This window comes from Hyla sarda, chromosome 3 (genome assembly GCF_029499605.1).
Source record: "Hyla sarda isolate aHylSar1 chromosome 3, aHylSar1.hap1, whole genome shotgun sequence".
Lineage (NCBI taxonomy): Eukaryota > Metazoa > Chordata > Amphibia > Anura > Hylidae > Hyla > Hyla sarda.
In genome coordinates, this window is record NC_079191.1 from 408,934,036 (window position 1) to 408,950,255 (window position 16,220).

The 16,220-nt window shown below is 43.4% G+C and overlaps 1 protein-coding gene across 3 annotated transcripts in view; it reads right to left on the bottom strand.

The window, feature by feature from the left end:
* Positions 1 to 9,033: 9,033 nt before the first annotated feature.
* LOC130360860 (transmembrane protein 229b-like) overlaps positions 9,034 to 16,220 on the bottom strand; it is a 30,528-nt gene continuing 23,341 nt past the window's right edge. For all 3 annotated transcript variants that reach the window (XM_056563412.1, XM_056563411.1, XM_056563410.1), the window contains exon 2: positions 9,034 to 9,622. In XM_056563412.1, the coding sequence (XP_056419387.1) occupies positions 9,122 to 9,601 (480 nt within the window). In that variant the 5' untranslated portion in view covers positions 9,602 to 9,622 and the 3' untranslated portion in view covers positions 9,034 to 9,121. The remainder of the gene's footprint in view (positions 9,623 to 16,220) is intronic.

The following is a 16,220-nucleotide window of genomic DNA, read 5'->3' on the forward strand; positions in this document are numbered from 1 at the left end:
ATGACGTCATGGCCGTACCCCGCTTGTTACGTCACAGCAACGCCCCCTCAATGCAAGTCTATGGGAGGGGGCGTAGCAGCTGCTGCGCCCCCTCCCATAGACTTGCATTGAGGGGTCGTGGACGTGACATCACGTGCCTCCGCCCAGCATCGCCAGTCATCCAACATGGAGTGAAGTGCGCGCCGTGCACCGGATATCTGGGGTGCCGCAGCCTAGATCATGGGTTCCCCAGCGGTTGGTCCCCCGCAATCAGACATCTTATCCCCTAGGGGATAAGATGTCTAGGGGCGCAGTACTCCTTTAGGCTACATTTTCACCAGGGCCCATAAGCCCTTAGCTAGGCCCCTGGGTGTTCCAGTTATTTTGTCCATTTCCTATATACGTGCATTATGAACAATCAGTACTCAAGCTTTTTTTTATTTTCACATATGGTATTATTTAGTAAGTGAAGATAAAATGAGACGCTTATAGCTAAAAAAAACAAACAAGTTCTTGTGGAAGTTTAATGATTTCCTGAATATCACCCACCTGCTCATGCAGATGTACCGAGAAAATGTGCGTATAAACAGTCAGATGGTGACACTCAAATTAGTCAGGATTTTCACATGTTGTTTGTGAAGAGATTATTATTAACTCTGCCGGGGTAATGTCTATACACATATAATTAACTACAATTTTTATTGGCAGTTCCCAAATGTGAATGTTTAAAACCTTTAATCTCTAATAAATATGGATCCTGGACCGGTGGTGTTATGGCCCCACCATCTACTTATCATCACCCTGTAGATTGCACCAGTCAATACTACTTGCCTAGCTCCGAGCATTTTTTTGGTGGGTCTTCTCTGGTTAAAGGGGTACTCCGGTGGAAAACTTTTTTTTTTTTTAAATCAACTGGTGGCAGAAAGTTAAACAGATTTGTAAATTGCTTCAATTAAAAAAAAAATCTTCATACTTCCAGTATTTATTAGCTGCTGAATACTACAAAGGAAATTATTTTCTTATTGGAACACAGAGCTCTCTGCTGAATCACGAGCACTGTGCTCTCTGCTGACATCTCTGTCCATTTTAGGAACTGTCCAGAACAGCATATGTTTGCTATGGGGATTTTCTCCTACTCTGGACAGTTCTCAAAATGGACAGAGATGTCAGCAGAGAGCACTGTGCTTGTGATGTCATAAGAGAGCTCTGTGTTCCAAAAAGAAAATAATTTCCTCTGTAGTATTCAGCAGATAATAAGTACTGGAAGGCTTAAGTTTTTTTTTTAAATAGAAGTAATTTACAAATCTGTTTAAGTAGTTTAACTAGTGTCACTAGTTGATTTAAAAAATAAAAAGTTTTCCACCGGAGTACCCCTTTAAAACGAGAAACTGCTGTCTCCTCCTGAAGCTGGACAGGTGAATTTGGTGACGTACCCATCTTATTTTGAACAAAATAGAAGAGAAGTTGATCCAGCACTCCTTAAAACGCTAGTCTTCATTCATTTCCATTAAAAGTTCTCGATACAGGATAACACACCACCGTGCTGCAAGCAAATCAGTAAAATAGGACGCCTTTCAAGCGCATGCACGCTCGTGATCACCAAGAGTGAGCCTGCTGGTAGTTGTAGTTTTGTAACATGTGGAGGATCACGGTTTGGAGCCCACTGGCTAGCAGAAGACAATCTTTTCTAAACAAAGAGGAAGCAAGATATGGCTTTTGCGGTTTAATGGGGTATTCCGGCCAAAGACATTTTATCCCCTATTGAAAGGATAAGGGATAAGATGTCTGATCGTGGGGAGCCCGCACCTAGGAACCCCGTTGATTTCCTTGCAGCATCTGCATTCTTTGATGGGCTGCTGGTCCAGTATCGGAAACCTCTGTGTTATGACACCACGTCCTCTTGTGATGTCACACCACGCCCCCCTCCATTTGTGTCTATGGGAAGGGGCGTGACGCCACGTCATGCCGCCTCCAATAGACATGAATGGAGGGGGCGTGGCTTGGCATCACAAGGGGGCGTGGCGTGACGTGGCATGATGTAGCTTATAAGAATATGTAAAAATTTTCACTCGTGCCATTCAATGAGCTTGAAACATTGAAGCCAAATGGCATGAATGAAAATTGTAATTTTAACGTTTTCTTCTATGTTTATACCAATGTTTATAGTAATGAAAGAACTTTTTATTGTACTCTAGTCTGTTAAAAAATGGGTTTTACTTAATCTGAGAACAGGTGTTCACAAGGATACTTTAGGTCTATTCCCCTACAGCCCAGTACGCATGAGGAAGGGGCGTTCCCCCGAAACGTCACCTCCGGACTGAAGTGGCCGTGTTCACAACATCTTCCAGCATACACTACTGAAAAAGAATGTACATTTTGCAAAGAATGAAGAAATAGAAAGAAAAATGTTGGACGAGCGTCTGAAACTGTGAGTTAAATTATAGTTACCTAAACCGCATTTGTCTGAACAATAGACAAAAAGCCATATCTTGCTTCCGCTTTGTTTAGAGAAGATTATGGTATACGGAGAGGGATAGATCGCCGTCTAAGAGGATTTGGTTTCCTGTAAATTACAGCATTCAAACCTTTAAAGGGGTACTCCGGTGGGGAAAAAAATTCAAATCAACTGGTACCAGAAAGTTAAACGGATATGTAAATGACTTATATTTAAAAATCTTAACCCTTCCAGTACTTATCAGTTGCTGTATACTCCAGATATACCACAGATAAATGTGTGAATTTCTTTTCTGTCTGACCACAGTGCTCTCTGCTGACATCTCTGTCCGTGTCAGGAACTGTTCAGAGCAGTATAGGTTTGCTATGGGGATTTGCTTCTAATTTGGACAGTTCCTGATGCGGACAGAGGTGTCAGCAGAGAGATGAAGGAAGCAACTGATATGGCATATGTGCAGTTTCCCGATACCCAATCTACCTGCTTCTGAAGGATATAGGTTGTTGTCTGGCAGTAGATAATCCTGTTAGGGTATAGTGAGTTTTAACTTGTGTAACATGTACTGTATTTCTTCACCCTGCTCAACATGTGTATACACTGATGTATATACTTGTGCAATGGTTAATACTCTCTGTGCTACTACCTCTGATGTATACTCTGCAAAGTGCATGAGAAGCAGGTCAGATGATCCATCACCCCCCACCCCGCTAGACATCTTATCCGCTATCCAAAGATAGGGGATAAGATGTCTGATTGCGGCTGTCCCTCTGCTGGAGTCCCTTGATCTCATGTAGCACCCGGTGTTCCAAACAAACGCTGGGTTCCTGCGGCAGTGGTGATGTCACAGCCACCCTCCCTCATAACGTCACGCCCTGCCCCCTCCATTCATGTCTATGGGAGGGAATGTTCCGACACGCCCTTCCTATAGACATGAATAAAGGGGGCGTGGCAGTGATGTCACAAGGGGCGTGACCACGACATCGCGATCACGGTCTCCGGCTCCGAGCTTTCTGAACAAAGTGTTCAGAATGCTGGAGCTCCGGACTACCTTTTTAAGCCAATGAAGCTACTTGCGACTCAAGCTCACTCTGAGTCTTTCATGGTGAATCTCATGGCATCATGGGGGAATAAATTTGCAACCCTAAGCTGCATTCAATCCATTCTAAAGTGGTATCTACTAAAAATCCATATTCTGCCTCCAAGAGGGTAAGAGTGTCATCAGAAAAGAAAAACTGCCCTCCTGCATCTACTGGACCCCTAGTGGACCTTTGGCCATTGACAATGCTATATGACCACAAACCTTACTGCTCTACACCCTTCTATAGGAAACCATAGCACTGCCAACCGTGAGTAACAAAGGTCTTCTAAGTATTCTTATTCACCATGGGAGCCAACCTGTGGAGATCGATTTTAATAGAGGAAAGGTATATCTAGACTATACCTTAAAAGTAACACACAAAGTGTGTAACCTGCCATTATCTTGTGCCTTAGGACATTGTATCCTGTATTGACTTGAACAGAGGAAACTTCTTCAATAACATTTATGGTTCAAGTTTATCACCGTGTCAGGTGTAGTTTATCGTCTTGTGAATAACTCAGATTAAACAACTTTTTACTAATTAAATTTTAATAGAATATATAGGAGTTCATAATATATCTGTGCAGCAGCCTTTACGTTTTTCCACAATTAAACAGAATGGAACAAACAGAGTAAGTAATTGTAATGATGGCCATGCCTCCTCCACACAATGGCTTAAAGAGGTATTCCCAAGTTAAAAAGTGATCTGCTATCCACAGGATAGGAACTAACAAACTGATCGGTGGGGATCTGACTGCTGGAACCTGTTCCGATCACAGAAATGGAGGATAAAATGGAGGGCAGCCACGTAGAGAATGAATGAAGTGTTGGCTGACACATGTGCTGGGCCCCAATCATTCAGGGGAACAATTTCCCCCCATTCTCATGATCAATGTGGGTCCCAGCAGTGTGGATAGGGGATAACTTTTATAGCTGGAAATACCCCTATATAGAGTATCACCAAGTATTTAAGAAAATGGGTCAATTCACCATATATCTTTCTAAGCGTTTACTCATGAAAGTGCAGACAGTGATAAAACAATAGTGTTGAGCGGCATAGGCCATATTCGAATTTGCGAATATTCACGAATATATGGACGAATATTCGTCATATATTTGCTAAATTCGCATATTCATAATATTCATATACAAAAATTAGCATAAGTAAACATTTGCATATGCGGAAATTTGCATATGTAAATTTTCGCATATGCGAAAATTAGCACGCCAGTCTCACACAGTAGTATTAGAGCCTTCTTTACACCACACAAGCTGGAAGCAGAGAGGGATGATCACTGTGATGTGAACTGTGAAAAAAAATTTTTTGCGAGCAACACTAGTAAAGCACAGGCTACCCTCTGCTAACCATGGCTTGGATGCTTCAGTGCTGTGTGCAGTGTGTACAGGTGACAGCTGTTTCGCGTCTTAAAGGTGTGAAACAGCTGTCACCTTTACGCACTGCACACAGCACTGAAGCGTCCCAGCCCACGGTGAGCAGAGGATAGCCAGTGTTTTATTACTGTCTGCACTTTCATGAATAAACGCTCGAAATGACACATGGGCACTTTCTCTTCTATACGTGGACAATATGAGGCGTTACAATATATTAGCTAAGCACCACCAATTGCCGACCTTACTGGCTTCCTTTTTTATCGGTATTAGCGTTGAATGTTTTATGTAGAGGTTGTGCCGATCGCTTTTTCTCCATTTTTTATTGCCTATATAGAGTATAAAGTAATAAATACAGTCATCAAGCCCTGATGTAATGAGGCCCAAAGTCTCCTCTTCCACTTGAGAAGACACCGATATTATGAATGGCACTTAGCAGGGGTGGGGGGGAGAGGGGCTTTGTAGATTTTGCATTAAGGTCCATGAACATCAGGTTTCTGCTTTGACTCCGAGGAGCTCTGGATATTTTAGCTTTATGGCTTTAAAGGGGTACTCCGCTGCTCAGCATTTGGAACAAACTGTTTCGAACGCTGGAGCCGGCGCCCGCGCCGGCTCCAGCGTTCGGGACAGTTTGTTCCAAACGCTGAGCAGTGGAGTACCCCTTTAATATTTTGTGGTACAATGTGAAATCAGCGAAACAAATGAGCCAGTCACATATATGATTTTCGGTAGACAAATGTAGCACTGTTATGCGCACCCTGTACACACTTTTCTTTAAGAAACATATTTTTTGCTAACTTTAATAAGTATAAAATATTAAAACAAAAGCTTTAAAGTGAAAAATAACAGACTAATGTTAAGGCACAATATTTATTGTTCAAAGGTTTTTGGCATATGACATAGCTGTCCAATTCATGGCTTAAAGAGGTTATCCAGGTAATAAACTTTATATATATATATATATATATATATATATATATATATATATATATATATCAAACAGATATATTAAATATAAATATATATTAAACAGATTTGTAAATTACTTCTATTAAAAAATCTTCATCCTTTCAGTACTTATGAGCTGATGACATTGGGTTGTTCTTTTCTGTCTAAGTGCTCTCGGATGACACCAGTCTCGGGAACCGCCCAGTTTAGAAGCAAATCCCCATAGCAAACCTTTCTCTTCTACTCTGTGCAGTTCCCGAGACAAGCAGAGATGTCAGCAGAGAGCGCTGTTGCCAGACAGAAAACAACAACTCAACTTCAGTAGCTGATAATTATTGAAAGGATTAAGATTTTTTAATAGAAGTAATTTTCAAATCTGTTTAACTTTCTGGAGCCAGTTGATATATATATATAAATAAATAAAAAAGTTATTTCCTGGAATACCCCTTTAACCCCTTAAGGACGCAGGACGTAAATGTACGTCCTGGTGCGGTGGTACTTAACGCACCAGGACGTACATTTACGTCCTAAGCATAACCGCGGGCATCGGAGCGATGCCCGTGTCATGCGCGGCTGATCCCGGCTGCTGATCGCAGCCAGGGACCTGCCGGCAATGGCCGACGCCCGCGATCTCGCGGGCGTCCGCCATTAACCCCTCCGGTGCCGGGATCAATACAGATCCCGGCATCTGCGGCAGTGCGCGATTTGAATGAATGATCGGATCGCCCGCAGCGCTGCTGCGGGGATCCGATCATTCATAACGCCGCACAGAGGTCCCCTCTCCTTCCTCCGTCCGGCTCCCGGCGTCTCCTGCTCTGGTCTGAGATCGAGCAGACCAGAGCAGAAGATGACCGATAATACTGATCTGTTCTATGTCCTATACATAGAACAGATCAGTATTAGCAATCATAGTATTGCTATGAATAGTCCCCTATGGGGACTATTCAAGTGTAAAAAAAAATGTAAAAAAATGTTAAAGTAAAAAAAAAGTGAAAAATCCCCTCCCCCAATAAAAAAGTAAAACGTCCGTTTTTTCCTATTTTACCCCCAAAAAGCCTAAAAAATAAATTTTATAGACATATTTGGTATTGCCGCGTGCGTAAATGTCTGAACTATTAAAATAAAATGTTAATGATCCCGTACAGTGAACGGCGTGAACGAAAAAAAAAAGTCCAAAATTGCTACTTTTTTAATACATTTTATAAAAAAAAAAATTATAAAAAATGTATTAATAGTTTTTTATATGCAAATGTGGTATAAAAAAAAAGTACAGATCATGGCGCAAAAAATTAGCCCCCATACCGCCGCTTATACGGAAAAATAAAAAAGTTAGCAAAATTGTGTTTTTCTTTTAATTTCCCCACAAAAATAGTGTTTTTTGGTTGCACCATACATTTTATGATATAATGAGTTATGTCATTACAAAGGACAACTGGTCGCGCAAAAAACAAGCCCTCATACTACTCTGTGGATGAAAATATAAAAGAGTTATGATTTTTAGAAGGCGAGGAGGAAAAAATGAAAACGTAAAAATTTAATTGTCTGAGTCCTTAAGGCCAAAATGGGCTGAGTCCTTAAGGGGTTAAAGGAGTACTGCAGTCTTAGACACTTATCAGCAGGATGAAGGATAAGTGTCTGACCGCAGGGGGTCCGACCACTGGGATTCCCCGTGATCTCCCATACGAGGACCCGGCATTACCGCAGCTCTGAGCAGCTTATGCGCGTGTCGTCAACCTCACTGACATGCCCCCTCCATACAGCACTATGGGAGGGACGGGCATGAATGAACGCTGGATCACTGCCTCTCCCATAGAGATACATGGAGGGGAGTGTCGGTTGCGGCATCATGCTGCGGCCGACATGCCTCTTGCACAGGAGAGCCAGGGCCCCGTACAGGAGATCACGGGGGTCCCTGTGTTCAGACCCGCCGCAATCAGACCCATATTCTGCGGATAGGGGATAAGTGTCTATGGCTGAAGATCTCCTTTAAGGGCCCATTTACACTACGGAATGCCCTATGTAGCAGGTGTCGGCAGAACAAGCAATGCATTTCTGAGCGCATTTCGCCACAAGTCTGGGGGTCTGAAATTTCCGTGTCGGAACGTCCGCCACAGCAATTCCATAGTGTGCATGATGTAGCAGAATCCCATTGAGAACAATCGGAGACTGCTGCACTGTATTTTATGCACCAAAATTTCACTCAGAAAATATGTACTGTTAATGGACCCTTATAGTTTATTTACAATATAGCAAAGTAAGAATTTATAAAACATTGATAGAACATGTCTATAGCAGTGTTTCTTAACCAGGGTGCCCCTGCAGCATGCCCGGACAGCCATTTTTTTAAAACTAATTTTAAAACTAGAGTTTTGCTTTGACTATCCAAAATGGCTGTCTGGGCATCCTGGAAGTTCGGACAGCCAGATGACAAATGGGGACTTCTTAAAAAGAGCAGAGACAAACTGAAAATACCCCACACAAACTCAGGACCAATTGCCAAAGGCTGTCTGGGAATGTTGGGAATTGTAGTTTTGCAATGATACCCAGGATGGCAAACACTGCAATGAAGACATATAATAGTAACTTATTGTACGGGTGCTCAAATGGAGCAGAAGTAAAAAGCAGCCAATGCTGGTAAAAATAAATAACAGAACAGCGTCACCTAAACACCTAAACATATAAAGGCCATAACAGGACATGTGCTTTAACTTCTTCACATAAGGACTCAGACAATTCTAGCACATATATATATATATATATATATATATATATATATATCAATCTTTTTATGTTATGGCATATGCCACTGTGATCCTTGGGAGTCCATGGCCTGATGCCAATTGTGAAAGCAAAAGCATGGAAGTTCCTTAAAGGGGTACTCCGCTGCTCAGAGTTTGGAACAAACTGTTCCGAACGCTGGAGCTGGCGCCGGGAGCTTGTGACGTAATAGTGTCACCCCCTCATGAGGTCACGTCCTGCCCCTTCAATGCAAGTCTATGGGAGGGGGTGTGACGGCCGTTAAGCCCCCTCCAATAGACTTGCATTGAGGGGGCGGGCATGACATCATGAGGGGGCGAAACTATGACGTCACAAGCTCCCGGCGCCGGCTCCAGTGTTCGGAACAGTTTGTTCCAAATGCTGAGCAGCGGAGTATCCCTTTAAGCATCTCCACAGTGCTGGCCACTTACTTAGGTTGAACTGTGACCCTCTATTAAAGTGAATGGTTAGGTCCTTGCACAACAAGTGCCGGAGGGGGGTATGTATGAAGACGAATGTTATCGTCCTTTGCAGTTTTTCTGACCATCCTGGATAAATTGCAGTCGTAATGTGTTTTTGATCACCACTTGTTCCGCTATCATACAGCCAAAATACCAAGGCACCGCGTACTCCAAGGTTATGAGCCCCATGATGTTTCCAGAGAAATGAGAGTAATCCCATGGACAGGCATTAAAGGTCTTCAGGAGAAAACCAGTGGAGAACTCCCAAACGTATGTCCAGAGAAGGTATAGGAGACATCTAGAGAGAAGATGGCATTTGTCTTCCAGATGGAGGAACATTTTCTCTATGACGAATATGGCAGTTCCGTATATAAACATGGCCCAGATGCTGCTCACACCAATCACCTTCTGGTTGCAGGTGAGGATGAAATCCCAGGACGCTGTAAATAGTATTTCACATAAAAGTCCATGGATCGCATAAATGTACCAACGGGTGAGGCCACTGAGACATCCTGATTTCTGCTTCTTGACAAGCATTGTAGAGGAAAATCACCCAACCTGAGAAATCCAAAAAGTGTAAAAATATTAGAGACCATGATTAGTCAATAATTCAAAACATGTTCTATGTCCTTTTTCAACGATAACATTTAGAGCATGGGTGTAATAGGGTAAAAAGTTGTCCAGGTAGACAATAATGGTTTTATTTGGCAAAAATATTCCACCAATGTCTCATCAAGGGGGTCTGATTTCTGTGACCCTCATATTCACTGACCTATGGACAAAGAATTTAAAAAGTGTTGTAGCACTTAGACTCCAGTTAGAATCTTTTTTGGCAGCTACATGGTCAGTCATTCAATATAATGGACTTTCAAAGAAAGCAAAGAGGAGCCATCAGAAAATAAAGTGACATTGTAGGGATCCTAGTGCTAAGGTGGGGGTCCTAGCATTAAGCTACTAATGTCTATATTGTGAAACCCCCTTTATGAGATTAAAAAACTAAGATCTGCCCCATGTTGTTCATCATTTGTGAGTGGTATTTTAGGTAGTGAGGTTGATTCATAGTTTGGCTATGGAACCCTATGGTTGAGTAATTACAGGACATTTTAATTAAGTTTATTTTGTTTAATTCGGCTTTTCAAGATTAGTTTCTGTTTATTATTCCAAATTTATCATGCAGTCCACATACTATGAACTGATTTTCAATACAGCAAAACACATTTTTAGGCCTCACAAAGGGAAAGATAAGGACTGGAGGTGCAAACAATCATAGTTCAGTGGGGATGGGGCAAAGGGCCATTCATTAATGGGTCATATCAAGTATTAAGAGGAGGTCAAGGGTTTAGAGGTGTAATATCTTGTAGGAGCAGTAGTCTCAATAACCTTTATGCTTTACATTATACACACATTATAACTTCCAAAAAGGGAAGGGGGGTCATGGCTCAAGCATGGAATGAGCCCACATAGGTTAAAGAATTAAATGGGCCCACATAGGTCGAAACATAGAATGGGCCCACATAGGTTAAAGCATAGAATGGGCCCACATAGGTTAAAGCATAGAATGGGCCCACATAGGTTGAAGCATAGAATAGGCCCACATAGGTTGAAGCATAGAATAGGCCCACATAGGTTAAAGCACAGAATAGGCCCACATAGGTCAAAGAATAAAATAGATCCACATAGGTCAACGCATAGAATAGGCCCGCATAGGTTGAAGCTTAGAATGGGCCCACATAGGTGAAAGCATAGAATTGGCTGACTTAGGTCGAAGCATAGAATGGTCCCACATAGGTTGAAGCATAGAATGGGCCAACATAGGTTGAAGCATAGAATGGACCAACATAGGTTGAAGCATAGAATGGGCCCACATAGGTTTAAGCATAGAATGGGCCCACATAGGTTGAAGCATAGAATGGGCCAACATAGGTTGAAGCATAGAATGGGCCCACATAGGTTAAAGCATAGAATTGGCTGACTTAGGTCGAAGCATAGAATGGTCCCACATAGGTTGAAGCGTAGAATGGTCCCGCATAGGTTGAAGCATAGAATCGGCCAACATAGGTTGAAGCATAGAATGGACCAACATAGGTTGAAGCATAGAATGGGCCCACATAGGTTTAAGCATAGAATGGGCCCACATAGGTTGAAGCATAGAATGGGCCAACATAGGTTGAAGCATAGAATGGGCCAACATAGGTCGAAAGAATAAAATGAGCACACATACGGTAGGTCAGAGCATAGAATAGGCCCACATAGGTTGAAGCATAGAATGGTCCGACTTAGGGCGAAGCATAGAATAGGCCCACATAGGTGGAAGCATAGAATAGGCCCGCATAGGTGGAAGCATAGAATTGTTCACAGTATACATCCAGGCATGATCGCTTAACCAACCATCTAATTGGGGGCACTCGGTATAAGTCTTTGTAGAGGGTATCCTATAGTTCGGATTTTTATGGCCTAGACCAGTGGTCTCCAAACTGCAGCCCTCCAGATATTGCAAAACTACAACTCCCAGCTGGCTTGGAGTTGTAATTTTGCAACCCCTGGAAGGCTGCAGTTTGGAGACCACTGACCTAGACCATCCTTTTATTTTATTCTGCACAGTGAAGGAATTGGTAGCAGTTCTTCGTTACGTTACTCACTTATTGATTTGTAGACATTGATCTGTAGACATTGAACTAGATAAGATAGGATGGGAAATGTCACTACCATGCACGATGTTAAATGATACCATCCGGGGCAAAAGTCAAATTAATGTTTTACTAGAACTCAAATAACGGGGGTCACTGTACATGACCGTCCTATCACCACGCCTGCCATATCAGCAACTGAAAAACGGAGGAAGATTATAGAACAACAGATTGTTCGTCATTTTATTAAATGTATCTGTCTACAAACTTTTGTTTTCCCACTTCTACAGAATGAGAATGGTGCAGTGACAAATATTCGCCACTTACGAAAATAGAATTCAGATTTTTTGACATGGAAGCTGCTACATAAAGCTATCAACTTACAATAGTGTTCTCTATTGCTGCAGGTAGGGATCTTTAAATGGGCACTGTCAGAATCAAAAACCTTTTAAAGGGGTACTCCACTGCCCCTGAGTTCGGGAACATTTTGTTCCGAACACTGAGTGTGAGTAACATCATGGCCACGCCCCTCATGACGTCACGCCCATGCCCCCTCAATGTAAGTCTAGGGGAAGCTTCCCATAAGTTTGCATTGAGGGGGCGTGGCCTTGATGTCATAACCTTCGCAGCCCGCACCCAGCGTTCGGGGCAAAATGTTCCGAATGCTGTGGCAGTGGAGTACCCCTTTAAATGTTGTACATCTTGGCTGAACATCCGGCTGCAGTATCATCTTTGTCCCAGCTGAAGCACAGGCAGGACAAGCATTCCTCTGCATCTGTTTCATGCTACCTGTGGTTTGGGCAGCATAAAACAGGTGACAGGTTCCCTTTAAGTGTATGCACCATTGTTTCACCATCTTTCTGAGGTGGTTTTGTGCTTTGCTTTAATAGAAGTTACAAAATCATTAAGATATTGCTACACAGACTTCTGTAGTATTCCTGGTGAAAAATATATTATTAAATTCTGTGGTTTTAAGAATAGATTTATGTTTAGTTTCTGATAACTACATAAAAATGTTTAAAGGCGTACCCTGCTGTAAACATCCTATCCCCTATCCAAAGGATAGGGGATAAGATGTTAGATCGCAGTGGTCCTGCCACTGGGTACCTGCGCGTTCTCCAGGCCGCCAACGGCAGTGCTTGGAACATGGAAGCTTGCAGCTTCCACATTCGTAACATCACGCCACGTCCCCTCCATTCTTGTCTCTGGGAGGGGGCATGATGGCAAGTTCATAGCGGTCATGCCACCTCCCATAGATATGACTGGAGGGGGTGTGGCAGCCGGCATCGCGAGTCATCGAGCACGGAATGGAGTTCGCTCTGTGCACCAAATGACAGGGGTGTCAAAGCCAAGATGGCGGGGGTCCCCAGCAGCGGGACCCCCGCAATCTAACATCTTATCCTCTATCCTTTGGATAGGGGATAAGATGTTTACAGCGGAGTACCCCTTTAAGCACCGATGTGAATTTGTATTCAGTTTAGGTTTGGATTTACAATTTCTGGTGATTGTAAGTGCCTGTCCCCGCAACTTTTCACATGTTGTCAAAAGTTTCAATTGCACCGGGTCTCAATGCCGAGCACTTCCACGACTTATAACTAGTGTTTGCAACAAGTCTCAGGAGCAAATCCTCTTATCTAAACTTTTCCATGGCTATCATGGATTTATTATGCTCCTAGTGTGAACAGAGCCTACTACCTATTACTGTAGTATAGCTTTGTTTTCTGTCTTCTAATTAATGTTGTTAAAAGGGTTTGTATATACAGATAGCTTAATATTATAATATTAGCTGTATCTTAGCTATATATTATTAATACTAGAGATGAGCGAATCAAAGCTGACAAATCCATATTTGTTACGAATTTCATGGAAAATTCGATTTGCAATGAATGCGAATATAGCCGTGAATATATCGCGCAAATCGCTTCATTAAACTCCATTTATTCCAGGCTCCATGGCATCTAAAATGGCGGATCCACATGTGAGGACATGTGGCAAGGAATCCTAGGAAGGCGGGTAGGTGGGATGACCCTGAATCACATGCAGGATGCAGCCTATCAGCAGCCAGTGACCCCTGTGATGTCACAGTCCTAAATAATCAGCAGCCATATTCTGGATCGTCATATCATTCATTACACTGCAGAGAGATAGGATGGACAGCCTGTGTGTGTGGGTGTCACACAGAAAAGCTTTTTTCAGCTTCCTTACACCTCCTAGTCACATCAGTGTTCTGGTGAACAGAAAGCAGTGCGTTTTTCACAGAATTTTTTTTTTACTGCAGTCATTAACCTCCCAGTCACTTAATACAGCATTGTATTACAGAGAGGGGCAGAGAGCTGTGTGTTGCCTCATACATTTCAACAAGCTGCCTCAGCTTCATAAACCTTAGCAGAGGAGGCAGGAATAATTTTTCAGCGCAATTCCGTGTCACAATATTCCACAACAAATGGTCTGCTGGTTATACTAGTCTATAGCCGGTACAATACCTAGCAGTCCATTCCTAATAGCCTTTGAAAGAGTGACATTTTGGGTTTAGTACACAGCGACTGTGTGCTGCAGCACTGTTGTGTACTGTTGGTGTTTTGCAAAAACATGTTTTTTAAGCGTACTGTAGTATGTTTTTCTGCCCTCATAAGTGCATACCACATACCTACATCTAAGTAGTGTACTATTTTGTACCTGTTAATCTGTCAAGGGCCTACATACTGTGAAAGTCCAGGCAAAAGTAATCATCGGGTTATGTTTTACTCCAACACATTTTTTTAAGCATACTGTAGCGCATTTTTCTGCCCTCATAAGTGCATTCCACATACGTATATCTAAGTAGTGTATTATTTTGTACCTGTTAATCTGTCAAGGGCCTAGATACTGTGAAAGTCCAGGCAAAAGTAATCACCGGCTGGTGTTTTACTCCAATATGTTTTATTAAAGGTACTGTAGCGCATTTTTCTGCCCTCTTTGTTCCAATACAAATGGTCTGCTGGTTATACTAGTCTGTAGACGGTATAATACATACCCAGCTGTCCATTTCTAATAGTCCGTGAGAGAGTAACATTTTGGGTTTAGTACACATCGACTGTGTGTTGCAGCACTGTTGTGTACTGCTATTGTTGTGCAAAAATATGTTTTTAAGTGTACTGTAGCGCATTTTTCGGCCCTAATAAGTGCATACCACATACCTACATCTAAGTAGTGTACTATTTTGTACCTGTTAATCTGTCAAGGGCCTAGATACTGTGAAAGGACAGCCAAAAGTACAGACCTGCTGCTGTTCTAGACAAATACTGTTTTAAAAATAGTGGAACGTATTGTACTCACTCATATACGCACTGCATGTCAGGCAGAGAAGTGCCAGGACATGCGCAGAGGAGTGGCAGAGGCCTTAATTCATCAGGTGCAGGCAGAGGTCACAGCAGACTAGGGGCGAGTGACAGCAGGAGTCACAGCGAGAGGCATGAGCTCCCAGTATCAACTAGCGGTCATGTCTCGACCAGCAACCCATCTGCCGTCACGTGGCAAGCTAGACAGGGGTATTTCAGCTTCAGGGCTTGAGGAGGAAGAAAAGGCCGCCTCTGGCAAGGTACTCATTGCAGACTCCTCCGATGGGATTTCGGCCCACGAGCCCCAAGTTCTGTGGTGAGGGGACAATCTCACCTGTGATGCACCTCCAGGTGTCCCTGCGCTCTCCGCTGGAGGTGTGTCCAGCCATTCATCGTCGTCATTGGGCAGAGGGGGAAGATTGCAGGCCCCCTCTTCATCCAGTGACAACTGCTGCAGACGGTCAGCAAGTTCTTGGAACAGTTGGGCTGCGACTGCCACAACTTTCCGCTGTCCCGGCGCCATTTTGCTGTTCTCACCACGTGGAACGCTGTTCTCCGCCATGTCTGTACTCTCCGGCTCCCTGTGCAGACTGAAGAGGTCGCTGTGCGTGGTGTCTTTTATATTGAGCTTCCCCAAAATGGCGGCCGGCAGGAAGGACGTCATCGGTGCAGCCCCGACTTCCGGTCCTCCCAGAAACAACTTCTCTGTTTACAAGTTCCCTTTCGGTTGTGACACACCAACTTGGCAGCCACGCCCAGGGGCGGGGCGGGGCGCAGCGTGGGACTTCTTTGCGCGCTTCTCCGGCAGCAGGTTAACTCCTCCCGTCCAGAGGATCGTAGCATGAATTTGTTTCGCAGTTTACACATTGCAGCAAATAAATCTTTGCCTCCCCCTTACTTTTCGCGTGGCCCCCCTGTAATTCGCACCACACGCACCGCTCCTGTACACTGTAATGCAGTCTGCGACACATGAATAAAGTCTGTTACTTTTTTTGGGGGGAGTACAATTTCACTAGTGGCAACAGCAGCAGGCACACACCCCAATCCTCTTCGTGCGACGCCAAAAAGGCTTTGTGGTGAGGAACTGTGTGGAAAGCCTTGTGGGGTATAGGTTAGTTGGGGTGTTGCTGTTCTAGATACTAAAAGGGCGCTGTTAACCCTTGTCACTCGTGACGCCAGGGTAAGGGTTAAACTCTGTAGTGATGCTGGGCA